Source organism: Pristis pectinata, chromosome 32, assembly GCF_009764475.1.
Source record: "Pristis pectinata isolate sPriPec2 chromosome 32, sPriPec2.1.pri, whole genome shotgun sequence".
Taxonomy (NCBI): Eukaryota; Metazoa; Chordata; class Chondrichthyes; order Rhinopristiformes; family Pristidae; genus Pristis; species Pristis pectinata.
In genome coordinates, this window is record NC_067436.1 from 7,035,563 (window position 1) to 7,056,778 (window position 21,216).

General features: G+C 42.7%; 1 protein-coding gene across 19 annotated transcripts in view; it reads left to right on the forward strand.

The window, feature by feature from the left end:
- Nucleotides 1-20,510, forward strand: part of LOC127585359 (casein kinase I-like) — a 158,387-nt gene extending 137,877 nt beyond the window's left edge. For 17 of the 19 annotated variants that reach the window (XM_052042792.1, XM_052042799.1, XM_052042800.1 and 14 more), the window contains one exon: nucleotides 10,753-12,148. In XM_052042792.1, the coding sequence (XP_051898752.1) occupies nucleotides 10,753-10,807 (55 nt within the window). In that variant the 3' untranslated portion in view covers nucleotides 10,808-12,148. Of the gene's footprint in view, nucleotides 1-10,752 lie in introns of all 19 variants that reach the window. The other 2 variants (XR_007958504.1, XM_052042803.1) reach the window with 2 other exon arrangements.
- The last annotated feature ends 706 nt before the right edge of the window (nucleotides 20,511-21,216 follow it).

The window sequence follows — 21,216 nt, forward strand, 5'->3', positions numbered from 1 at the left end:
CTCAAATAACACATGATTAAGAACCATAAGACTGCAGTAAAGTTTCTAAAGCCTTCAGACTACATTTTCTGAGATTGGGCATGGCTGTGTGAGGATTCTGATTTGCATCTCCTCTTTCCAGTATCAACATTGTTTTGCTTTTTGTGTAGTAGACGTTCTCCCAGCTGTTCCCACCTACGTTGGCATAAAGTCTCTAATCGTGAAGCAGAAAAATTATTGGACTATGACTTTAATTTTAAAAAGAAGTCATGCTTGACTTTGGACACCTGGATCCTAACAGTTTTTAATAATACTTATGCTGGAATTGAAAGTTTTGATCTGCTTGCTTATGAGAATATCTATGTTATATGTTTGTTATTTTTGTATGTCAATAGTTAGATGACCAGAATCTGTAAAACACTTTACAGGAAGCAAATATTTCACCCACTTCTGTATGTAGGGCATTTATGTGCACAAGCAATGTACATGGGTTTATAGACTGTCTGATCCAGTACTGAAGTCTGTTTGTAACACGTATGTTAGAGCGATTATATTAGAAGTAAAAAAGCTTTGCACAGTACAGTAAAGGTGCTGCAATCTTTAAAAGCTAGACTCAAGTGGCACAGTTTTGAAGTACTGGTGTGCTTGGTATTGTGGAGCAAAGATGATACCATTCACTATGTCACTAACTTGAGCTAAAATGTTGGCAAGGAAAGCAGAGATGAGGGAGTCTGGAGTAATCCTTGATGCTTCCTGGTTACTGCCCAGCTTGGTCCTGAGCAATGAATCGACTATCTATCTATCCATCCCTCAGCAGCAGTTGAGTGTGAAGGCAAGAGGTAATTAGGACGTGGGGTGGAGAAGTAGCATATGGGAGAAAAGCTTGCATACAGAAGAAAAATAGTGCTGCCTTGACTGATTTAGAAATTATGTCATTGCTTCTGAACCATATACATTATTTGAGTTATCATAGAATATATTTGATCTTATGACAGTGTTTTGCAAAACACCACCCAAAAAAGGAATTGAGTGAAATTCTAGAGCCTCTGCCAGATTTATGTTGGTTGCTTTACTTGGGATTATATTTCAGGACTCTGCAGCTTTGAAATTGTTGAATATTTGGTTCTCTGGATCGATGCAGCTCTGAGAGACGGCTCTCCATTCCAATCTATGTAAAAGAAGCCAGCACACCCACAGCAATGGATTCTTTTCCCTTCCTCACAATAGTACCTTGTGAAAGTCACGGAGTCATAGACTTGTACACCATGGAAACAGGCCCTTTGGCCCATCTTGTCCATGCCGACCAAGATGTCTATCCAAGCTAGTCCCACTTGCCTGCATTTGGCCCATATCCCTCTAAACCTTTCCTATCTAGGTACCTGTCTGAATGTCTTTTAGATGTAATTGTACCCACCTCTACAGCTTACTACTGTGGTTGAGAGAGCTCACACCCGCATCTCTGCCATTTCCTGCTCCTCTGTTCTCACCCACACCCCTCCCAGACCCACCCCTCCCAGGTCCCCCCTCGTCCTCACATTTCATCCCACCAGCCTACGTATCCAACACATCATTCTCTGCCACTTCCACCCATCTCCAACGGGACCCCACCACCAAGCATATCTTCCCCTCTCTACCCCTTACAGCCTTTAGTAGGAACCGCTCTCTCTGTGACTCCCTAGTTCACTCCTCCTTCCCCACTCATCCCGCTCCCACCCTGGAAACTTTCCACTGCCCCCGCCACAGGTGTAACACCTGCCCCTACACCATAAACTCTATCCAGGGATCCCAACAGTCCTTTCAGGTGAGACAGAAATTCACCTGCACCTCCCCTAATATCATCTACTGCATTTGGTGCTCCAAGTGTGGCCTCCTCTACATTGCTGAGACCAAATGCAGACTAGAACCATAGAACCATACAGCACAAAACAGGGCCTTCGGCCCACCATGTTGTGCCATCCATCAAACCACCCTCACACTACCTAACCCCTTCCTCCCGCATAACCCCCCCCATCCCACACTCCTCCATATGCCTATCCAACAAGCTCTTGAACCTGTTCAATGTATCTGCCTCCACCACCACCCCAGGCAGTGCATTCCATGCACCAACCACTCTCTGGGTGAAAAACCTCCCCCTGACATCTCCCCTGAACCTCCCACCCATAACCTTAAAGCCATGACCTCTCGTCTTGAGCATTGGTGCCCTGGGAAGGAGGTGCTGACTGTCTACTCTATCTATTCCTCTCAGTATTTTATATACCTCTTATCATGTCTCCTCTCATCCTCCTCCTTTCCAGTGAATAAAGCCCTAGCACCTTAAGCCTCTCCTCATATTCAATACTCTCCAATCCAGGCAGCATCCTGGTAAATCTCCTCTGCACCCTCTCCAACGCCTCCACATCCTTCCTATAATGAGGCGACCAGAACTGAACACAGTACTCTAAATGTGGCCTAACTAGAGTTTTATAAAGCTGCATCATCACCTCGCGGCTCTTAAACTCAATCCCGCGACTTATGAAAGCCGACATCCCATTGGCCTTCTTAACTGCTCTTTCCACCTGTGAGGCAACTTTCGATGAACTGTGAATATGAACCCCCAGATCCCTCTGCTCCTCCACACTGCCAAGTACCTTGCCATTTACCCTGTCCTCTGCCCTGGAGTTTGTCCTTCCAAAGTGTACCACCTCACACTTCTCCGGATTGAACTCCATCTGCCACTTGTCAGCCCAGCTCTGCATCCTATCAATATCCCTCTGTGTAAGCTCCGACAGCCCTCCACACTATCCACAACACCGCCGATCTTAGTGTTGTCTGCAAACTTACTAACCCAGTCTTCCACCCCCTCATCTAAGTCATCTATAAATATCACAAAAAGTTGACCGTTTTGTAGAACACCTGCGCTCCGTCAGTAACCACGATCTGCATCTCCCCATTGTCGGTCACTTCAACTCCCCTTCCCACTCCATCACTGATATGTCGGTCCTCGGCCTCCTCCACTGTAGGGAAAAGTCCAAATGCAAACTGGAGGAACAGCACCTCATTTTCCGTCTTGGGACCTTGCAGCCTAATGGCATGAACATTCAATTCTCCCACTTTAAGTAATCCCCTCAACCCCTCCCACATCCCCCCCCCACCATGCCTCTTTTCTTCCCCTTCCTAGCCTCTCTTTTCTTTTTTTCTCTCCTTCTCCCCTTCTCTCCTCTCCTCCCCTCCCCTCCCCCCCCCCCCCATACTGCCTGCCTTCACACCTTTGACCCATCCCCCAGTGGATCTGCTCTCCCCTCCTCCCCCGCACCTGCCTATCACTATTTCTTATCTGCATCCACCTATCACCGCCGTGTGCCCACCCCACCTCCCCTTTTTGTCCACCTATCACTGCTCTGTTTCTCCCCCCCATATAATGGGCTTCCCCTTTCCATATCTTCAGTCCTGAAGAAGGGTCCTGACCCAAAATGTTGACCATCTGCTTTTCTCCACGGATGCTGCCTGGCCTGCTGACTTCCTCCAGCATCCTTTTTTTTCATCAGGAAGACTCTTCAGTCTTGATCTCATTCTGCTTCCTGACCACTGACTGTCCTCACCCCATCCTTCCTAGTCGTATTACGGCATACCCAGACTTTTCAAGTTCTTCTGTGCTTTGTTTCACTGTTAAGCTTCTCATTGTATTCACCACCCCAACAGATGGTATATCCTACTCCCAGATGAAACTTCTGCAGACGGTTGTTAATTTAACTGTTTCAATGTTCAGCTTGCTGGCTTTCCATCTTCTACCCTCTGCCATGTGTATCTGATCTGCTCCACTAATCCAGAGAATCCCATCTTCTCCATTCTTGGAATTTTAAAATTCTGAATCATCTTTTCATTTCTCAAATGAGAGTCTGTATTTAGAACACAAATCTCTCCAGCCCGAAAGTGCTGATCCTCTTTCTGTTTAACATCATACACCCAAAACTTTCAGATTGAAACCTCACTGTGAAACTTGCCTGAAATGTGTGTGACTCAGGCAAACTTTTGTTGTTGCCTATTCTTAGTCATGCAGAAAAGATGGTGCTGGTCCTCCTAGAGGTGGCCTGGCTTTCCAGGCAACCTTGGTGGCCATTTGAAGTGTCAACTTGTGGCCCAGACTGAGTGGAGGAGTGGCTTTTTAAAGGTCGTCGCTAAAGCAATTTGGATTTTTATGACAATTAGCAGCTTTTATGTTAAATTGATCTCATTCCAGTCTTAATGAGGTTTGCTGTTTCCAGAGTCCATGGTGTGATTTTTTTGAGCTCAACATCTGGAATGCTAATCCATTGCCGAAACCACTATGCAAGATTGGAATAATTCATTCTGGTTTGCAGAAATAATTTTGTCTGTTGCTTCTCGTTGAATTACCGAAGAGAAAAATTAATAAAGTCTTCAGCAAATACTTTTCTTAAATCACTGTGCAATGAAGCATTTCTTTAACAAGATGAGATAGATGACCACACGAGTGCTGCATGCTACTATTGAGAAGATGTGGTTGCACAGGGCAGGGTGCAGAGGAGATTTGCAAGAAGGTTGCCTGACTGGAAAAAATTAACTGTGAGGAAAGATCAGATAGATGGTGGTTTTCTTTTGCAACAGGACAGGGGATTACTTAAAGTGAGAGAATTTGATGTTCATGCTGTAAGGTTCCAAGATGGAAAATGAGGTACTCTTCCTCCAGTTTGCATTTGGACTTCTCCCGGCGGTGGAGGAGACTGAGGACTGATACATCAGTGATGGAGTGGGAAGGGGAGTTGAAGTGACTGCCAACAGGGAGGTGCAGATCACGGTTACAGACAGAACGTAGGTATTCTACGAAACGGTCATCTAGTCTGCGTTTGGTCTCGCCAATGTAGAGGAAGGCCACACTTGGAGCACCGAATGCAGTAGATAATATTAGGGGAGATGCAGGTAAATCTCTCTATCATCTGAAAGGACTGTTGGAATGGCATAGGAGAAGCATTCACTACTTTTAATACCTGGATGTGTGCTGACCTGCAGCACTATGGACCAGATGCAGGATTAAATAGGACAGCTCCTTTCAATCTGATATGTTCATATTGGCTGAATGTCCTATTTTGTCATAAACTTTCCATGATTTGATAGATGAGTCGAGCTGTTTTCTTTATCTGTAATTGTTGATCTTGCTACTGGTTCTCCCTGATGTTTTTGCTTTACAGTGTACAGATTGTTGACTTGATTTATCCAGATTAAAATTCATCTGTGCCCTATCTGATGCATTTAATTAGCCCAGTTACATGAGAATTCTTTTCACACCAGGCTATTTAGTTTGCTATCATCAGATTTTGTAGAATATTCATTCTCCATATTCAGCATGAATAGTTAAGATATAGGTCCAGGAGGACGCAGAATTTCATCAATCGCTACCCTTTGTCATTTCTATCACAATGTTGCTTCACAACCCACATGCAACTGACTTTTTTTTTACACAATAAGTTCACACCCCACAAATCCTGTGAAAAGTTAATAATTAAGTGCTTTTTTGCTGTGCCAGTGTTGCTGATTCTCACCAACATTTGACTTTTAATCAGGTATCAGTTACTCTTATCAACATACTCCATTCTGTGCACTGGTGCTGTTTAAAAATGAATTTGAATTAAAGGGATGCAAGCATTTGTGTGTTCACTGTACAACTAGCTGGTAAATTTCTCTGCTCCAGCTGGCTAAGAGCGAGCTGCAAATCAAACAGGCACCAGTGGTACTTTGATTTTAAGTCTTTTGTACACATGGTATAATTTTAATTCATTAACTTTAGTAGTATCACTGATCACTTTCCATGAAAGTATCAGTGCAAGTTTAATTCCTTGAGCATGTTTATAATGATTAGTTGAGTTCCACTTTAATCATAGAATTGTAACAGAATTCAATAAACTATAATGGAGGATTTCACCACAACAAATGTAAGAGTTAATAACAGAAATCTAATACCAAGATCAAGCTACCCAGATGCAACATTTGAAATCTACTGTGGTTTGGTACACTGATGTGATTTTAATCTATTTAGACTTGAATAGGACCAGTCCACTGACTACCCTAGATGAACTAATTTTCCCCTGAATGACTAGTGACTTCATTTGTTGGTCGTACCATTTCAAAGATGAACTAAGCTTGCCTTATGTATTTGCAACTTGCCATTTGTAAATAAAACCTGCACAGAACAGTCTAAGAAAGGGCCTGTTGAATTTCTAGGCAATTGCCATTATTAGTCTGATGACATCTAACTCCAGTCCCTAATAGTGCATCAATACTTAGACATCAGTTTCTCTAGTGAACTGCTGATGAGTATGTTTCTCAAATAAAAACAAGCAAGCAACTTAGTAGTATGTAGACAAAGCTTAGTCAATGCTTGCAGGTCAAGAGACATAGGAAGTTGAGGATTCCCTAAAGAGTAAATGCAATTAGCAAAGCCTATTCCACTGGTAATGAGATACTTTTCAGATGTTTACTTCAGTGGTAATTAAATACTTTCCAAATGGTCTTCTCTCCCACTTGGGAGAAAGGTCATCTTCTCTATTGTGCATTATATTATTGAGCTTTAATACTTGTGAAAGAACGACAATATGCCAAGGAAGTGTGATTTGAAATCTTATACTCCAATTGATCAAAAATGCTGTGTCTTGTAAATTTTAAAATAGATTTTTCTGTCAGCTACACTGTTTGTATTCGGGTGACTAGTTCAAAGGAAATAATTAGTATCTGCCTTTTATAATTTTACAAATTCACCAAGCTTCCTGCTTTCTCTAACAGATTAAGGTAGCTATCCTCACTATTTCAGCTGGGAACTCCAAATAGATCTGGTAGCTACCTTAATCTGTTAGAGAAAGCAGGAAGCTTGGTGAATTTGTGAAGCTTAAAGCTTTTAATCTCGACTTTGGCTTCAGTGCTACATAAAGCCTCGCTCAGCACCCTCACAGAATATTGTAGGGGAGAGCTAAAAACACAAATGACACACATATTGAAGATCTCGAGCCACAGCAGAGGATGCTGGAGAAATGCAGTTGGCATCCATGGAAAGAAAAAAGTAGTTTCCATGCTTCCTTGGAACTGGAAAAAATATCAAGCATTTCAATAATTGGAGCAAAGGAGAAAAATAGTTGTGTAACTAGAAAGGTAGATGAGATGATGGGAGAAATGAGAGAAAACTCAGAGCAGTCTGAATAGCTGAGGCTGTGGACTTAAATAAATCTGGAATTGAATAGAAGTTAAAACAGGAAGTGGGATAACAGAATAATGACCAGGCCTAGCAGAGGGGCAGACATCTCCCAGTCTGGTGTTCTGAGTAAGTGAGCTAGACCCTAATGTGAAAATTACTTTGAGTTTGCCAGCAAATCTACAGAACTGTTAGAAGCACCAGCACTAAAGTTCAGTCATCATCTTGAAATGGATGAGCCATCACTTGGTGCCCAAGGTTGCTGCTGTGTTGTGGGTGCGGGGTCATTGCCTGTCACAGATTCTATGGCTTGCATGATCCCAACGTGACTCCTCCAAGTGTTTGTGTGTCTCATGGGTCAAATTTGTGAGAAGCAAAAAATGTGAAGGAAGCCAGGCAGCACCTGGGAAAGGAGCACACCGGTGCTGGCATTAGACCCTCTCCAACTCAAAGGAGGATTTTTTAAGCTGCTACCTGACCTGCTAAGTGCTTCTAGCATTTTCAGTATTCTGTTTGATTTCCAGCATTTTCACAGTATTTTCCTTTTCCTTTTGAAAATCTTTGTCCATTCTGATGTTTTAAAAAAAACTCGCAGTTACATGCTGTATACAGGGTCCAGCAGAGTGGTGACCCTTGTGCACTACATTCAGAATAAGCAGCACCTGCTTTGCTATCTGTGTAATGCTGGGCACAGAAAACTCAGAAGCTCTAGGTACTAGGCTAGATGTTCTGACTCAATCTGAATAGTTCTGACTCACATGCACTGTGAAGATCAGTGTACATACAAAAACAAATAATATAAATTATAATCTGTAGTGTATTTAAAGCCTTCCATGCAGTATGCGGTCAGATTTTACACAAGTCATCTCTCACTCAAACATGCCACAGAAGTCCTACTTATACAGGTGACCCCCATGCTATGCGAGAGGGAGGGGTTGTGTTCCTAGAAAACAGTCCGTGTTGCGATTTTCCGTAACGCAAAGCCACATCGTCAGGCATCAAGAAACGCACAATGAAAAATTAATGTTGTGTTTAGATATTTACTTTTTATTCCACAAATTCTATAAGAGCAAATTTTACTTCCTATCTCAAATTTACGGGTAGTGATTTGTGAATTCTGTAAGGGCAAATTTCTGTAACCTGAGCAGCTGTAATGCGGGGCTCGCCTGTATACAAAAATATTTTGGTGATATATTGCGTAAAGCACTGGCATTGTTCCATTTCAGTGCAGGCGCTGTGTGCTGTATTTAATTTATTTAGGTGCTAGAATTCCTGTGTGCAGAATGATTTGGATGACAACAAAATGTACCTGGGATTATTGAGTTACATTGCATTGCTGGGTTAGGCACTGTGTATAGGTGAATGAGACAGCAGTGGATGAGATTAATTGGTGATAATGGTAAAGCCTGTACATGGTTTGTTTTCCATACTGATCTGAGAAAAGTGGATGGTGAGAAAGATACCAAAGCCACACTTGCATACCTCCACACTCACTCCAAACATTAAAACACTGGGCATGCAAATATGAAAGCATTAATTGACCCTCAAGGAATAGCAAGGAAAGATAATTACATACCAGTGCAGGAAGGAATAAAAGTTTTTCAGTTGGGTTTCCAGTAGAAATGGTGACTGGACAGTTCAGGTCAACAATTCACTTTGCATCTTTCACCACAATCCCAGGGCTCCATTTGGAAGTACAAATGGGTGGGTGACGCCAGCTAATCTGAGCTGGTGGGTGGAGGGAGTGGGAGGGTGTTGGTGGAACCTATCTCCAGCTCTTTGCCCAATCTGTTTCTTCATGCAAGATTATGAGTGAGCTGTTCCAGGGAGAGAAATCCAGGATGACCTTTATCCCGTCTTTACTGCTAGTCAGATGTACCATTCATCAGAAATCCCAGAGCAGTAGTCATGGGCAGGCAGTCTGATCGCCCTTTAGCATGGGCAGGCAGTCTGATCGCCCTTTAGTCACCACAACCTGCAAGGATTGTGATAGTTAAAAGTTTGGCTGCCTGAAATGTTAAAATTCATTCTTAAGGTGTGTGCACTGCTGGCAAACTTGACACGTCCCCATTTACTAGTTAAGAAACTTATTGTGAGACTGGACTACTGCACAAGTCAGTCCAGGTAAAGGTAGAAGGTGTCCTTCCCTCAAGTATATTAGTGAGCTGGTTGTTTCTTACCCCTTTTCACCAACCTAAAAGCCAATTGGTTACTTTTACTGACACCACATTTTGATTGACAGATTTTCTAAAAGCGAATTTATATTCTCAAAATATGGCTTTGCAATCATTGGCCCAGAACTTGCTAGGAAATGCCAGCAGTTCCCTGAAGTGGCAGTGTTTCTTCACGTAACTGCCACCATCAGGATTCTCCAACGCTCTGGCCAAAGATTCCCTGACTGTTCTCCAACATTGGACTCTGTGGGCAGTCCAGCAGTGGAGAGTGAACTTGAACCAATTCCCCAGCATTTATACCAGGGCTGTATCTGCTCACTGAGCTCTGAGTCAATTCATTTCAGTGGAGACTAACAGCTTTGAGGTAAGTATGAGGTAATCTCCATTTAAGCAGGGAGTTTAGCTACACCAGCTGTTTCTTCAGATGTTGTGTGTGTTGGGCAAGTTCTGGACTCTCAGTGTGAAGGTGTTACGTTGCTCAAGGTGCCATCACCATGTGGGGCCTTGCCATTTCTGATTAGGACAAGTCTGCAGGTACAGGTCCTCCCCAGGTTATGAACACCTGACTTACTGACACCCCATACATGCGAGTGAGAGTCTGTGAGGGATGGATTTACCGGCTGCTGCAAGACAGCAGGCACCTTCTGCTGGGTGTGAATGGAATGGGGCATATCTGCATGCTTTTTCTCTCTCGCGCTCTCTCTTTCCCCTGACCACACAAACCCCCCCCCCCCCCACCCGAGCTGCAACCATCGGGGGCTGGGTGGAGCCGAACAGAGCCGGGAGCACTGAGCAGACTCACTGAGTCAGTGAGGCTGGCTGGCGGCCACACTTCCCGCGCCTGCTTGCTCTCCCGTTTCTGTGATCCTCTCCCACACACCGTGGTTGTTCATTTTCAACTTACAAACAGTTTGGGTTATGAACAGTTCTCAGAAATGGAGCCCTGTCGTAACCTGGGGAGAACCTGTACTTCACAATAGCAGGTCAGCAGTCATAAGTGTGTACTTAGGCTATCGGTGGGGATGGGCAGCTAGCTGCTGGAAGCATCTTCAGGCCTATTTCCATGAGTTGGAAGCTCCAGTGAGGTGATCACACTCCATCATAAGCTGCATGTTTTACTACCCAAGTCCTTGTGACTAGTTCAGTGGTAACTGAAGCAGAAATAAGCTTTAACGGTTAAACTTTAACGGTTCAGTGATAACTAAGTGCCACCCGAGGGCCGTGTGTTTAGAGATTGTATGTATGTGTTTTCACACTCAGACCACTTTGAAGGGCTTGTAATTCATTATCGGATCCCTTTAGTTATGACATGGGTTGTAGACTGGTGTTCAGCTTGCTTGTGGAACTGCAGTGCTTTGGTTAACTGTATAAACTTCAGGCTTCAGGTATTTCTATTGATTGATTTTTGTCTCCCTCCATGCCCAGGTGCTGCTGTTTTTTCAAGAGGAAAAGGAAGAAGAGTACAAATAGACATAAATGACTGCAGCTCTCCAGGGACTGCGAGGCTCTGCTTGCATGTTCAGCTCCCTTCATTTCAGACGAAAATGCCACCTGACTGGTTGAGAAGCTTCAGACTGATGACCTTTGTTTTGTTTTGTTTTTGTCTGTGCCTACATGTCCTCCGACTGGGAAAGGAATCCGTCTCTTTCAACACTCAGGCTCAATTGCACTTCTTCACATGATCGACTTCCCCCCACCACCCCCCCACCCCCCCCCCCCCCCCACCCCATGTGGGAGATAGCCCAGGCACCCAATCCCGGGCTTTTTCTTTTCCTGTTTTCCTGACGGCGGAGAGGTGGGGGAAGGGGAGAACCCCAGCAGGTTTGTCCCGCCACGAACCAAGAGGCAAGAGACTTGCGGGCACAAACAGACTCTGTGCAGAGACTCCCACCTGGAGCAAGAGAAGATAGCCAAAGTGACAATGGCAGCACAGTTGGAAATAGGTGCATTTGTTGCAAAAAAAAATGGTTGTTCTATTTTGTGATGTAGCATACAAGCTGTGAGAAACTTACAATCTATGTTTTTTTTCTTTTTGCCAAGCCTTCATCTCATGCCCTTCCCTCCCCATCCACCCAACTATTAAGCCTTTTCTTGACCTTGTTTGGATCTTTCCAGGTGCCGCCAGATGTGTTTTGTGCATGCCGTCTGAAATCATTTTTAAGAGGAAGAGGTAGGCTCTTTTGCTTTAAGGTGCACTTAACGTAGGAGCGGGTGTGTGTGCGTGTCGTTGCGTGTGTGCGCGTGTTTTGTCACTGGTATCTGATATCGATCAAAGATCAAACCCATCGCGGACGATGAACACACATTATCTGCCGCAGTAATTTACAAGCCAGTACTGCCACTTTTAAATGTGTTTTTAGTTGAAATTTTGACGTTTATATCCAAAGAGCTGTGTTTCTGTGGAAACAATACAAAGTGGAACAGCATTAATTCCCCTGAGATTTTTATTTATTTTTAAGTGGGACGTCTACAAATGTCACGAGCCTTCAATGAGCATCTGATTTTAAGGACTGCTGCAAATCGGTTGCCAAAGTGAATGAACAGCTCATTACTTATGTTTTAGGTAGTTTCACTGGATTTAAAAGACAAGTAGGTATTAGCACTGCAGAGAAGGTGTTTTCTCAAGGAACGCACCCTTCTCACCTCAGCCAGGTAGACTTTAAGCTTTTCCATGTCCATCTCCCTCCTTGTGGTAAACGTACAATTGGTCTTAATCTTTCTAGGGTCCTGTAGAGTAGCTTTCTTTTGATAACATGCAGGTACCATCCTGAAACAAATGAACTTATTGGGATAGTGGGAGCAGACTTTTCCAGTGATCTGACAGGAGGTGTGTGTGTGGGTGGGGTGGGAGGGGGCAGGGGGGGTTGTTAAACAGAGGATTTACCCTCTGGTCTATTCTGAAATTTAGATTCTTAAGCATAACTCCGTACCTGCTGGCCAGTGACTGCGGGGGATTTTTTTGCTTAAGGCAGCTGTATCCTCAGGAAGCCGCAAAGTGCCTGTGGCTTTACTCACCACCCTCGTACTGCCGTGCCACAAGGTTGGCCCAGCGTCGAGTTCTAAAGGCGTGCGTATGGAAACTGACCAATTGCCAGAAACGGTCCTCTTGGTTTACAAGGGGTTTAAAAACAAAATAATAAAAGTTCAGTTGATGCTTAACACTGATGCAAATTGAGCATTGTGATATTGCCATAACGTGGAGCCATTCGGTGGGCCTTGGCACAGTTTCCAAGATTAACCATGCCACAACAAGGGACTTGAGCTGTGTACAATTCCATAGTTTCCATAGTGATGTGAATTCAACCAAAGTACTTCCAAAATGCAGTGAGCGTATCAAAATAAAGTTTGGATAGTCCTGGCCATTAGTATGTGATTCATTGGAGTGTAACATGTTGTAATTATTAGCTGTAACATCCTTAAGCTCTTGTTTCTCCCTCTGCGGTTGAAATGATGCAATATTGCTTTGAGGGTCAGCACACTTCAGAGATCCAAATGAGCATGCTGAGGTATGAAATGACCCTAAAGAAAGACCTGTAGGTGGGACATCTATAGTTGCAATTCTGCATACATGACTTGTGAGGGTAAATATCTGTGTTGACCGGGGACAGAAGCAGGCTTTGCACCAGGAATCAGAATTCTTGAATTACACAAAAAAGTCCTCTCTTAAAAAGAAATGTCTGGGTGCATGTTCTAAGTCTGCCTAACACTTTAACCCGCAATCTCCTATTGTATGTAGGACACAACAATAAGCCAAACATTCCACAGCATTGGGAAGAAAAGGCTGGCATTGGTCATCTTATGTTGCCATACGCATCCTTGAATTTGTCCTGGAGTTTAGATTTAGTAGACAGAAGCACAGGACTGTGCTCAGGGTCAGGCGCGAAGCAATCTAAAGTAACATTCTCAAGAGATGTATAACTATTCGAATGTCCTTTAGTGGACCCATCATGCAAAAATGTTAACACTTATCTGTTGAATATTCTGCTCTCTTTAACACTGAACAGGCTGCTGGCTTTAATGACCAGACTGTGCAGCAACTCTGGTTTAATTGATTCTTGGAAAGTAATTATTTTTAATTGACCGTTATTGTGTGGGTGGTGGGGTAAGGAAATACAGCTTTTTAGAGACCAGGGTCACAATGTTCTGAACTAAACTGTTTACAAAAGCGGTCAGTTTTTTTCTAGCCGGTAACACATACACTTAGTGACTTTTCCATTTGTGAAATCTCCACAAGTTGGAGAGTCAATTAACAACAACTGGCTCCAGTCAATAGTTTGCACTGCATAATACTCCCAAGCTGTTCTGATATAGACAGTTCCGATTTAGCTTATCCAACTTTTTATCTAGGGATGCTACCGGGCTGTCAAGTTAGCTTGTTAATGCAGTTGTATCCATACCATTCTGTTTACCTAATGGGAACAAACTACTCGTTAATTCAGAATTGCATAACTTGAATTTTGTTAGAGCAAATTTTATTTGAATAAAATTGTCTTCTGTGTAGTTTTATTTATATTGCTTAATTCAAACCATTGTTAGTACAACTTTCTTTTCAACCAAAATGCAACTTTAAAGTAGGATGAGTAGACCATACTTTAGTTTGAATGCTCTGGGCACCTTGCACCTGCATCATTTCTACTTCATCATTTTTGTGCTGTATAACAGAGAAATGGGGCGAAAAGCTAAGTTGGGAAACAATGTTAAATACAATCCTCAATGACAGGAAAGAAAAGTACTTGACATTGAACTTGTACAGGTGATGTAAATTTATGCATTCAGTCACAGAGCTGTGGAGAGAGGTCACATTCTGGGGTCTCAGAAACAATCCTAAGAGCTTGATTCTCCACAGTCCCTGATATCTCTGTGGAGTGTGACGCCCTAAATTGGCAGAGGGATTTTCTTTATGTTTTGTTAGGGGTGAGCTGTGGATTGGCCCTGCTGGAAGTTCTCTACCACCACTTGTTACTATAGTCAGATTACAAGGCACCATAATGACCTCCCCTGCAATACAGAGAGATGAACGATCTATGCTATCCAGGAGGCAGCACTGTAAGAATCAAAAAGAACAATAGCGCAATGTCATTACCAGCAACCCAATTTTCACACCCTTTAACTAGGATACCTTTCCTTTGATCTTACTCATCCAAATTTTATTTAAGAAGATTTGTTGAAAATATTTATCGGCTTTATATTTTACCTTTGCATCTCAAAAAAAAAGATGTTTCCCTTTTAAAGTGTTTGCACTTTCCCAGGAGCTTCTGTATTGGATTTACATGGTACAATGGAGGTGAACGGTGGCTAAGATTCAAAAATAGACATGCTCTATTTGACTTCCAGGGGTCATAATGTTTCCTGATGATTTCCACATGGCTAAAAGTAAATAGTGTTAAAATTGATGCCTGCTGAAACAGCTTGTAAACTATCTTTTGAAAATATAAATTACTAAATTCTTTCAAAACGGTGACATTCTGGAAATGGAAAATGTCATGAAATGTACAGCCCAGGAGAAAGCACTGGCATTTATCTCTTAAAGGGACAGAGCAAAACAGTTCCACTGAGTAGCATTGGTGTCTACCTTGATTATTCTCTTTGGCTGTTAAGTGATTTTTTTTTGTCTGTGTGCGCATGCTAATGGCTATGGGTTTCACCATGGCAAAGGCATAGGGCTACCAGGTTTGAGTTTTAGTTTAGCAGCTCAGTGGTTCAATAAAGATCCACCAGATGTTCTTGAAATGTGGTTACTTGGGACTGTCCTTCCATCAGTGCTGTGAGAACTCGTACTAGAGCATAATTGTACAATAAGTGTTTATCAATGGTGCAGCCTTTAATATCAGGAAGAAGTTACTTCCAAACTTGCCCTGAGCCTCCTACAAGTTACAGCTGTTGGGTGCAATAATATTTAGACTTCATTACAAATCTGTGTACCTCAGTTTCAGCTTTTATCTTCCCTCCAACACTCCTCCCTCCCTCTCAATGGTTGCTTAGTCAGGACTAGGTTCCATTAAGTATAGTCCTTTTTTGTTTCGAAAGCGACCAAAGCCAGTGAGTACGACCTGGTTGCTTGGATGGGAAAGCAATTATTCGACAAACGTGATGGACCAGGATTAACTCTTGATGGGATTCCCTTTATCTTTGGTTGTATTCTGGATAGTGTGAGTAAAAGCTGTGTTTTTACTCTTTGGTGTTGTAATAATACATCTCAGGATCGCTACCTGAGTACGAATTTCTAAATAAAATTCATAGAGTTCAAGACTAATCATCACACAAAAAAAATTAAGTATTTATTTTTGGTTTGCATTCTTTTGTAAGTGTTGCCCCCTCTGCTGTTTGTTCTGTATGTGCACAATGAGGTATCAAGAGTTTGCCTACAGTTTTGGGTTTGTGAAGTATATGAAATGCAACCATAGAAATCTGTTTTTTAAATGAATGGCTGACTGTATTTTTTCTCTTTCTCACTCCACTATCCCCTTCTCTATCTTTAATTTTTTTTTCAAGATTTGGACTGACCTCATAAACCTGCTGTGAAACTCAAACTTGTAAAGGTTTCACTTTCTAAATCGTGTCCACACACAAGCTCCAAGTAATAGCCTTCGATCTCTCAGCCTCTGGCAAATTCTATCATTCTTGCATTTCCTTTTGAAGGATCTCACAACAGCAAGTTGATGCTTTGGTGATTTTTTTTCCCCTGAATTCTGCATAACTTGCTCTCTTTTCATTCACTGTTGAGACATCTGTATCTGAAACACAGATAATGTTGCTTCAAGATGCATTGAACTGAGTTCTACAGTTTATCTCTGAGCTGAAAGAAAAAGTCCAAGTACTTAAAGATTTCTTTTGCTTTGTTTATTGGTCAAAATGTTGCCTCTTGCCAGGGATTTTATTCATGGTTTTACCTGGATTCTGCCAATCTAAACCAGTTGGTGCATGCATAAACAGCTCTTCCTCCCCTTATAGCCAAACAGATTAACAGTACACCCGCCCCAGTACAGTTCTCAATGCATTCAATTCCTCTCTTTCTGAGGATCAGTTTTTGATTTAGTGAGTCATCAGGATAAAAACTGTACAGCTGATGGTTATAGTGAATATGCAAAAATGTGCTCCCTTATTAAACTGCTTCAACACTCAAACACATTTGAATTTAGTGTTCTATTAAGTACATTGCCATCCTACACTGTAAAGAAAACAATGTTAAAGGATTTAACTGCTCTCTGCACAGTTTTTACACCTGGTGTCAGTCCCGAGTCTCCTTTCTTGGACAAAACAAGGACCAGCTGAATAAAGTTGCCCCCTAACTTTGCATGCGTGCCCTCACTTCAATATGGGGAAACCTCATAGCTGCTGGGCTAGTGTTGATTTCCTACACTAGCCATTCCCCCAGAGACTCTTCTAAATAAGATTATTAGTTGGTGCTCACACAAGTTTTGCGCATTCTGCTTCAAGGAGATGCCAATGAGTGACTGAAATGCCCATTAAACTCAAACTCTTTCGAGCATTGGTTTGGGCTGATTTCAAGCCACACTCCATAACATAAAAGAGCAGTAAGATTGATCTGTGCGACAGTAAGCTGGTTCAGTGCATCCCAAACCTTCCTTACCTCATCTTGGGTAAATCAGCCAGAGTGCCCTGAGAAGTAGTTTTGCCCCAGACTATGAGGATGTGACTGCAAGTAGATTCAGCAAAATCCCCAAAATCATACCCCACTCCACATCCTTTGTACAGATCTTGCAGTTCAAAGCTGAACTTAATTTTCACCAAATGGTTGACACAAAAATGGTCTCCTTTTGAAAGTATAGTGTCAAATCATAAATGCTGTCACAACATTAAAGTACAATAAAACTACTAATAAATGATAATCAGGTGTACTTAAGCCTGGCATTAGTTGGTGCAGTATTTGCAGTGTACCCTCTGCCATTAACTTTGACCCAATACAGCAGATCCAATGCTTAAACTAAAATTTGATCTTTATGATAGCAAGTTATTGCATTTAGGAGCTGTGTGTTGCTACCTGGGGCAAATAAAAACAATCCAGTTCAGGCACCATTATTCCAGAAATTTGGAGAACCGTACAACTAAGCTGCTGGCCCTCCTCCAGCCCATTGCAGCTGCTGCCTTGGCTGCTGAGCCTGTTGTTCAAATGAATGATGAGACATTTATTGGAGCAGAGCAGACGTTGACGGCCAATAAGTCGGTGGTGAGGAGTAGGACTTGGTCTAATTTTAAACAGTATATTTTACACCCCAAAAAGATGTCACTTACTCAGAGAACAATATCTTCGTGAAGGCTGCAGGAAACAAATTACATCTCCTGATAAAAACAAGGCAGTATTTCTCAATGCAGAGATTGAATAATAGTTGAGTTCAAATTATGTACATAGTCTCAGCAGAGTGAGCATCATGTCTGACTGACAGGGAAATTAGCCAATCACCTGCACTCTGCCTTGCTGCAGCATTGTCACTATATGCAGCCTTATTTTGGAGAGGCTTTTACTGAGCTTCAGAGTTTGCAATCTGTTACTGCATAGCTGATCCCACCTTTCCTCAGGATTCAGTACCTTTCTTGGAGCTAATTAATAGAATAAGGTTTGAAATTTCAGATCAAGACACTTTTTTAAAAAAAGGTAGTTAACTTCCTAAATAGCAGGTCAGGTTCCTAAGAGCAGGGCTGATTGACCTGAGGCTCCACTCGCCACCAGTGCTTGGTGCTGAGCAAAATCCACACATCTGGGCTTATTTAAGAGAATGCAGTATACTTTTGGTGCCTGCCGGCTATTCCTATCTGAGCGATGGCCAATTATTGTTCAACACTTGCTCCTGCTGCTAGAGAAGTGGTGAATAAACTTGGGACCAGATGTTGCAATCAATGACCATGAATGTGTAAATGTTTTACTTCTGTTTGGCTCTACATTGATCTATAAGACACGTCTCATTGGTTTGTAAGTTTTGTTTGTTATTGCAGTGACATTGGGATGGGGGGGAGAGCTGAAACCGGTTTTAAACCCCTGCAGGGTAAGAGCTTATCACCATCATGCTGGGAGATTCTCTTGGCACATGCACCCTACACAAATGGACTAAGAATCCAATTTTATAATTTTCAAGCATCCTCCCCTCCCAAACAGCAGGATGTTATTTGCATGCCGATAGTTGCTGATCCCAGGTCCAGGAACGGTAGCCTGTAGTGTCATCGTGCCAAATACCTTCACAGGCAAGGTTTGATAGGTCGGGAGATGAAAAAGCAGAGGAATCCCCTTAAGTCTTAAAGTTGATCTTGCAAAGACATTTTAAAGAACTTTGTGACTTCCCTTTCTACCATCTCCCAAGAGTGAAATTAAAGGATAAATCTCCACTGAATTGCAGCATACTTAATTATTAGTCATGTGTGCACTTAATACATCATCCCCATTGGAGGAACAAACAATCTGCTGGAGGAACTCAGAGGGTCGGGGATCATCTGCTGGAGGAAAGTTGTCAGTGTTTTGGGTCAAAACTCCGCGTCAGGATACAGTCCAATGTTGATGCAGGGTTTCAATCCGAAATGTCGGCAATTCCCTTCCTCCCACAGATGCTGCTCGACCCGCTGAGTTCCTCCAGCAGATCATTTGTTGCTTCAGATTCCAGCGTCTGCGGTCTCTTGTGACTTCATCACCATTTATTGCTGTGATTTATGTCGTCTTATCCTCTCCTTGGAGCAGGCATTTTGAGGATCCATGTCTGATGTCCCACTAATACTCCAACCTGAGGAAACCCCCCCACCCCCAAACCTTATGATGGTCTGCCACGAGGTATTTAAAAGGCCGCCGCAAGTTTTCTGAAGTTACAAAGCTGTAGTAATGAGGGCATTCAAGCTAACCCTGTGTGGGTTTTGTACAACAAACTACATTTTCAAATGCATTCAGGATTCACTAGCATATTTGCATTCTTCAGTTCCCTGGAATTTCCAAAATTAAGTGACAAGCATAATATGCTGAATTAATTTCCTCAGCTAATTGTTCGGAAGCTGACTGCTCGCTTTACTTGAAGTCCCTTTTAACCTGTTTTTTAACTGTAGGGTGATGAAGGTGACGTCTCTGCAACCATCCAGGATGTCGCCACTTCCAGCACCTCGCCCAGTCTGCTTGCCTTCACCGAACTATGAATGTTGTGGTCAGATAGTATAGTGTCCACAGCGGAGGCAGTATTGCAGGTTAGAGTTTACACACCTGAGGTTTCTTTTTGTATTGTTAGTAAAACGATCATCCAAAAGAATGTAAAACCCTCCCTAACCCAAAAGATAGCTCGGCTGACAGGAACTGTGACATCAAAGGAAAATCAGAAGTAACAGCTAAAGCTTATTCAAATCAGCATTTGTACCGGAAATTCTTGATTGTCAAGAGCCTGTTCTGTTTGAAGTGGGAGTGCTCTTACTTTGTAATATTTTATTGATGTCAGTGCTCTGTGATGCAGATTGAAAGCTCAAATGTCTTTACAACTCCAAAATGATTCTACACAAGAGCAGGAACTGCTGGAAGCAGTCATCAGGTCAGAGAGATCATTGCGGGAAGAGAGTGATTATATCAGTCCAATTGCAGCTACCTGCACTTCTGCTTCTCTCTTGAATGAGGCTGCCTGATGAAAGTTTCTAGCATTTCATGATTTTTCTTTAATTTCAGAATTCCAGCAGCTGCAGTATTTTGCTTTTGTGACAAGTCTGCTTAATGACCTTTACCACTACTTGACATCCTGCATGTTTAGCATTACCAGCTGTCCTGCCTGGGGAGTGACAGTCCGTGTTAGAAGTTTGTCTCTGGAATGCACCTCACAGAACACCTTCTTTAATAAACCTACTTTGCATCCATTTCTAGGTTTTAGCCAAGGAGGAGAACTGCATGTGTTTCTGATTGCAATGTTTCTTTATCTGAGGCTCACGTGCAGGAACTTACATTATTTCACCGGGCATAGAATATTTTTTCCTCTGATCTCAGTTTGTTGATTGGCACTGTCTTCGGTACTGTGATGTAAGGTGAGGTCTGAAACCCAGTCAGGCTCGACTTTGCCAGTTTCCTTACGTTTGTTTTCTTTGCCCCTTTCAGTTTGGACAGGACCTTCTGTATGTTTGGAAGTAGAAACTGCAAGGTTGCACAGTCTTATCATTGTACTGTAGAAATGTTCTATTGTAAAATTCCAATTAAAACTGACATTATTTCTACAGCACTTTTGAGTTTTGTGGTGGTGTACCTAATGCTGATCGGCAGCAATGTGCTGGGTTGAGCTTTTAATTGCTTTTCTTCGACTTAAGATGCTCCATGTTACTGTAAGTTTAGCTGTGTTACCAGGAACTGAGGGTTCCCAAAGATTTTGCTGGTGCCTTCAGCTGGGACATGAGATGATGAGGAAGGAAATTGGGAGACAGAATGCCTTCCCCCTTATGCCATTACAGCGCCAGTTCTTCCGATCTCTTAAAGAGATTGGAAAGTCCTTTCTTTCCCCGTCCCCTTTTGTAATTCCCTTTTTATTTTCCCTTCTAGTGCATGTGTGACAAGCTAATAGCAGTTAGCGTAACGCTTTACAGCGCCAGCGACCCGGGTTCAATTCCCACTGCTGTCTGTAAGGAGCTTGCACGTTCTCCCTGTGTCTTCGTGGGTTTCCTCCGGGTGCTCTGGTTTCCTCCCACATTCCAAAGACGTACGGGTTAGGAAGGTTGGCACCGGAAGCGTGGTGACACTTGCGGGCTGTCCCCAGAACAATCTACGCAAAAGATGCATTTCACTGTGTGTTTTGATGTACATGTGACTAATAAAAAAATCTTAAGATCTTAAAATCAAAGCACAAACATTTGTCCTTTCACATGCCAGAGCTCAAAGTCCCATTGAATTTCACCTGTGCACAGACAGAAGTCCTGGTACTCGAACTCCTAGTT